This window comes from Sphaeroforma arctica, assembly GCF_001186125.1.
Source record: "Sphaeroforma arctica JP610 unplaced genomic scaffold supercont1.103, whole genome shotgun sequence".
Classification (NCBI taxonomy): Eukaryota; class Ichthyosporea; order Ichthyophonida; genus Sphaeroforma; species Sphaeroforma arctica.
The window spans coordinates 35,206-40,740 of NW_014040455.1; the positions used below are offsets into that span (position 1 = coordinate 35,206).

At 41.2% G+C, this 5,535-nt stretch overlaps 1 protein-coding gene across 1 annotated transcript in view; it reads left to right on the top strand.

Annotated features, from left to right (window-relative positions):
* SARC_02327 (hypothetical protein) overlaps positions 1-5,073 on the top strand; it is an 8,958-nt gene extending 3,885 nt beyond the window's left edge. Inside the window, exons 4-9 of the mRNA XM_014303917.1 lie at positions 710-936; positions 1,582-1,729; positions 2,245-2,372; positions 3,068-3,188; positions 3,490-3,613; positions 4,681-5,073. Of these exons, the coding sequence (XP_014159392.1) occupies positions 710-936; positions 1,582-1,729; positions 2,245-2,372; positions 3,068-3,188; positions 3,490-3,613; positions 4,681-4,854 (922 nt within the window). The 3' untranslated portion in view covers positions 4,855-5,073. The remainder of the gene's footprint in view (positions 1-709; positions 937-1,581; positions 1,730-2,244; positions 2,373-3,067; positions 3,189-3,489; positions 3,614-4,680) is intronic.
* The last annotated feature ends 462 nt before the right edge of the window (positions 5,074-5,535 follow it).

A 5,535-nucleotide genomic window follows, 5' to 3' on the forward strand; every position in this document is an offset into this window, starting at 1 on the left:
TAATATTAGTATATATATTATTATTAGTTAGTATTATATATATATATATATATATATATATATATATATATATATATATATATATATATATATATATATATATCTGAGAGTGTGAGGCATAGACTGAACAAAGGAGATTTTTTAATCTCACCCCATTGCAATAACCCAACGTACAGTATCTATGTCCTACTTCTATCGCACCAACGTCGCACTGGCCCACATTTGCAGACAAGGTTTTACATGCGTGAGCGTACCATTGAGGATGCGTGTGTGTGTACTTGCTGTCACGCATACACTCGCATGCTTGTCATTTCTATCGTACCCCACCACATCGCATTCACTGGCACTTGCAGTCGAAGTGTCTCATGCAGCCCGATTATTTGCTAGCGTGTTTAGAGTGTGTATTTGTTGCCATAACACGTACGGTAATACTACAATATCCATTGCGTTTACTGTACCACACCCCACACTTGCAGTCGAAGTGTCTCATACAGTCCGCTTATTTTCTAGCGTGTTTAGAGTGTGTATTTGTTGCCATAGCATATATGGCAATACTACAATACTCATTGCGGTTACTGTACCACACCCCACACTTGCAGTCGAAGTGACTCATGCAGTCCGGGTAGCTGTGTGGCATGTTTTAGGAGTGTGTATACGATTTCATAGCACGTGCTACAATGCTCAATCTAGTTATCATGCTCCACAACAGCGTATTTGCGGGGACAACCATCCTGCCGCGTTCCCCCACACTTGCGGATGAAGTGTCGCGTGCAGGGAGTGTGCTATCGAGTATGTTCGGGTCGTTCTCTAGCAGTGGCGCTGGTGACGGTGTAGGTGACGGGCACACCGGAGTGTCGAAGTACGTACCGTTCATGTCGGCGTTTAAGAGCATGTACTCGTCTGCTAGGAGAGGCTCCGTCACAGACGACGACCAAAGTAGGGATGTGAGATAGGGAGAGGGGGGGGGGGGTATGCACGCTTATGTATACGTGCTAGCCCTGAGGGTACTTTCTGTTTTTGAGTGTTTGCTATGTGTGGAGGGTTATGTGCATTACATATGTCCTTACTTGTACTGTGGTTGTTTACAACCCAACTTCGAGGTACTTTAGAGTGTCGTGATCGTGTTTTTTTTTCATGTATTTTACTGATAAGGTCACTGACTGGAACTTACTGTCTACCCCACTACTGGAATATCGCCCTTGGTTCAAGTCTGTATCATTACATAAGTGTTTGTATTGAATTAATATACAAGTTTTTGTCTCGAATTAATCTCTGTTTGTATTGAATTGCATATCTGAGTCTTTCTATTGAATTGATAAGTCTTTGTATTGAATTAGTATCAAAGTGTTTGTATTCAAATACATATCTATTTGTTTGTACTGATTATCTAAGTCTTTGTATTACATCTGTAAAATATGTTAGTGTTCGTTCATATATCCGATTTGGTATTCGCATTCAGTATGCCCGGTGGATGTTTATTCTGCACGCATACGTCATATCTTGTATCGTCTGGCCTGAGCGTACTCAAGCGAGTCGACTATCACTCTCATACACATGCGGTCACTGCACTTGTCCATATAGACATCCAAGGGGGTTTGCTCGACTTTGACACTCTCAACGCCGGCGTGACGCATGTGTTGTCGGATTGCAATGCTGTCGTAGAGAGCATCACAGAGAGTGACACCACACGACGGGAGACTGCCGTCTACTACGCACGCTTAGCCCAAAGGTGTGTGCGATCATTTGCATACACGTGGCTCTTCTATCGTGCAGTACACCCTCTCGCAATATATCTCATTGTTTACATATTTTCTTGTACATCGCAATTTGAGTTATTTGGTTCTCAATCGTACTACATAGTCTGACTATGAATACACTGATATTTGTAGCTAGTACCTTCACAGCCCGCACCATATAAGCACTCTGTTTACTTGTATCCTTATACTTGTATCTTTACACTTGTACCATACAGGCACTTTGTATACTTGTACCCTTATACTTAAACCTTCATACTTGTACCATACATGCACTCTGTATACTTGTACCCTTATACCTGTACCTTTTTACTTGTACCATACATGCACTATGTATACATGTACCTTTATACTTGTACTATACATGTCCTATGTATACTTGTGCCTTTTTACTTTTACTATACATACACTATGTATACTTGTACCTTAACACTCATCACTACACGCTCTCACTTGCCCGCCCCATCTCTTACCGCACTCTTCACGTCAGTCTACACCATCTCAGCCGAGCCGAGCCTCGGGGAATATACGCTGATCTGCTGGCTCTGTCGGCCCATGCTTTCTCCTCCATGAACCAACTTACATATCTTCAAGCAAGGAAAACTGTTAACAGTGTGGGTATGTATGTTTTCTCGCCCTACCCTCAGTGGTAATATTAGGGTTTAGGGTTTAGATAGCTGTTGGAGTATAATACTATCGCCATGCCCATGATATGTAGGCAATGTTATGATATCGCGTAGTACTTGCTTCCGTATACCGTATTGCATCTGTGTGAGGCACAGTACAAACATCGTTATACTTTTTGTCAGAAACATGCGTCTGGAGAGGGGCCGAGGTTTAGGTATATACCATGTGATAACCACTATGATGAGCCGAGGTCTCATCTGTGTGTTTGGCTAAGATCTGGTAGGCGTGCCGTATTGTACCACCTCTGATATACTTCGAAGGGCCAGACTTGTCTGTGTGAATCAACTCGCCATAGCACTCTTTGAATAAATATTGTCTGTTTACATACCCGCCCAAGTACTAAGTAGCTTGGTGTCGCTGATGGACTAGGATGAGGTGTTATTACTTCACAACCGTGCAATATACAGTTGTACGCTAAGCCTTTCAAACATACTACACCAGAGCCTCCAATAGCACTTCATTTCCAAACATGCCTGGTCACTTACACTGTATTCACCTTGTCTGGAACGCTCGCTCATACGATGCGAACACTGTCACGCGTGGAATGATGCCACGTGTATGTGTGTGGTGTTCTTATTCCATTAGCAGGAGTTCACTGAATCGTTTTTGACCCGTTTTTGGTGCAGGAGATGCGTACACACAGCTCATTCGCGACATTCACAATGTCAAGCGTACCATCGACCACCGCAACGAAAAACTCAAATGCTACGAAGACGAGGCCAAACATGTCCGCAAGACTTCTCGAGTGTATGTATATCATGTATTTATAGTGTTAAATTGGTTTTAGAACTTGCGTGTAGCCATGCCGGATGTGATCTCATTGAATTGTCTCTGATTGCTTGCTGTGCTTGTTTCTTGTCTCAAGTACTAGGGTGTTCTACAGTTGAGTGTTTTAGGCACCCCCTCAGTCGGCAAGCTTGCGTCACGAATACACCGAAATATTAAACATTAGCCTGCGTCTATATGCATTTCCTGGTCTATATCATATTGCGTACGTTCGGGTTGATCTTTGGTGGTAGTAATCACTCACGTGTACATAAAAATCCAGGTTTGCCGTAAGTAGAACGAGTGGATCGGGTGCTACGGCATCGGAGACAGACGCCGCGGAGAGGGCTCACACACAGGCTATGAAGGATAGAGATGAGGCCAAAAAGATATACATGGAGACTCAGGTACGTTTAACTCCACGGTTGTGAGTCATAAGTCCTTTTTAGGCATATGGAGCCACATACATCCACAGCTAGGTAAGTATATGAGCATGGTGGTATGCGTGTCTCAATGTTGGTCATTGAGGAGAAGGCGCACACCCAATCCATGCAAAAGCGATGTGATTTAGAAGACTCGTATTAAAAACACAGCTATATGCGATTGTATAGAAATATATGTGTGTGTGTGTGTGTGTGTCAGGTGCATGGGTAAGATATTCAGATACGACAGATCAATCCATAGGATAGTTAATTTTCTATAGTGTGGAAAGGTCTCTGCGGAGAAGGTACACACACAAGCTACAGAGATTAGTGTTAGGTGCGAGAGGGGCTATGTACATGCCTGCGGCATCGCCATCTACTTAACTGTACGAGACTTGGATGTTGTATGGATGCATGGGTACGTGGGCGTGTGAGTTCAAAGGTACATACACATATAATGCATTGTCAAATGCGTGTCGACTATTGAGCAGAGTGCTCGCCCACAGATCATCGAAGCTTCTTGCAAACTGTATGAACACGGTTAATGTGATTGTCAATGCCACGTGATTACACCCAACCTTGACTCATACCAGCCGAGTATATCGAACTACAGCGGCATGTGTTTGCGTATTAGTGTGGAGTGTAACTTCTAAGTCTATGTATAGTGTTATGCGAGTTGACGCAGTATGTGATTGCTGCTGCTTTGGATTTTCGGATCACGGTAAGCGAAGGCTCTCCGTCCTTATCGACCCGTTAGATATATCAAGTATATGAATATCCTGTGTAATTGTCCTGTGTTTCATGTATCAACAGCGTGAGTCTGGCCCATATGCGTGCAGTCTAACGCCAAATCTTAGCAGTACACAACAGACTCGTGAGGATTTAAAAAAAAATGCCGAAATTTCACCGCGATCTACATACTCAGTCGAATAGATGTAGACACCATCAACTTAACATGTGTACCGTCTAGACGGGTGAGTGTCATTAAGAATGATATCGTTGTACTTATGATATCTGTAACTAATCATACCCGCTATTCTCCTTCTGAACAGTCCGCCCTGACCGATCAGTGGGCCAGCTATGACAAGTATCGCGTGGGACTATTAGACGAGTCAATCACGTCTTATGTAGATACGCAGTATACCTGTGCGAAGGACCAATTGGCAGTGTGGGAGACGCTCCTTAATGATTTGACCGGTGAACAGCCTACTGAGACTGTATCGTAGTTGTGTACATAAAGAAGCGAATTCCGGCTACGAAAGCACGTCGGCTAGTGTCGACTAAATCAGGCACAAACGCGAATTGATATAACAAATATCCTATTCCGTCCTAGTTTCTCATTGGGGTCAGTATCAGATATTTTGGGATGCTTATATCTGACCAGCTATGTAGACTTCAAATTCTATCTAAATCATGGCTTGACCATAAGACATAACATGCTAAGCACGACATATCTCTGCCTACAGGCATCCATGAATCTATATATTTTAATATAGAATTATACATACATGTATATATATATATACGTATATATGTATGTATGTATATAAAAATATATATATATATATACATGTATATATATATATATATATATATATATATATATATATATATTATATATACATATATATATGTGTGTGTGTATGTATACATATATATATATATCATATTATATAAATGTGTATATATATGTGTGTGTGTGTGTGTATGTAGTACATAAGTTCAAATAGGTAGGTATAAATTTATATAAATAGACATATACATACTTAATAAATGTATATGTATATGTATGTGTGTATATGAATATAATATTTATATATATACATGTGAGTGTGTGTGTGTGTGTGTGTGTGTGTGTGTGTGTGAATATATATATATATATATATATATATATAAACATATATATA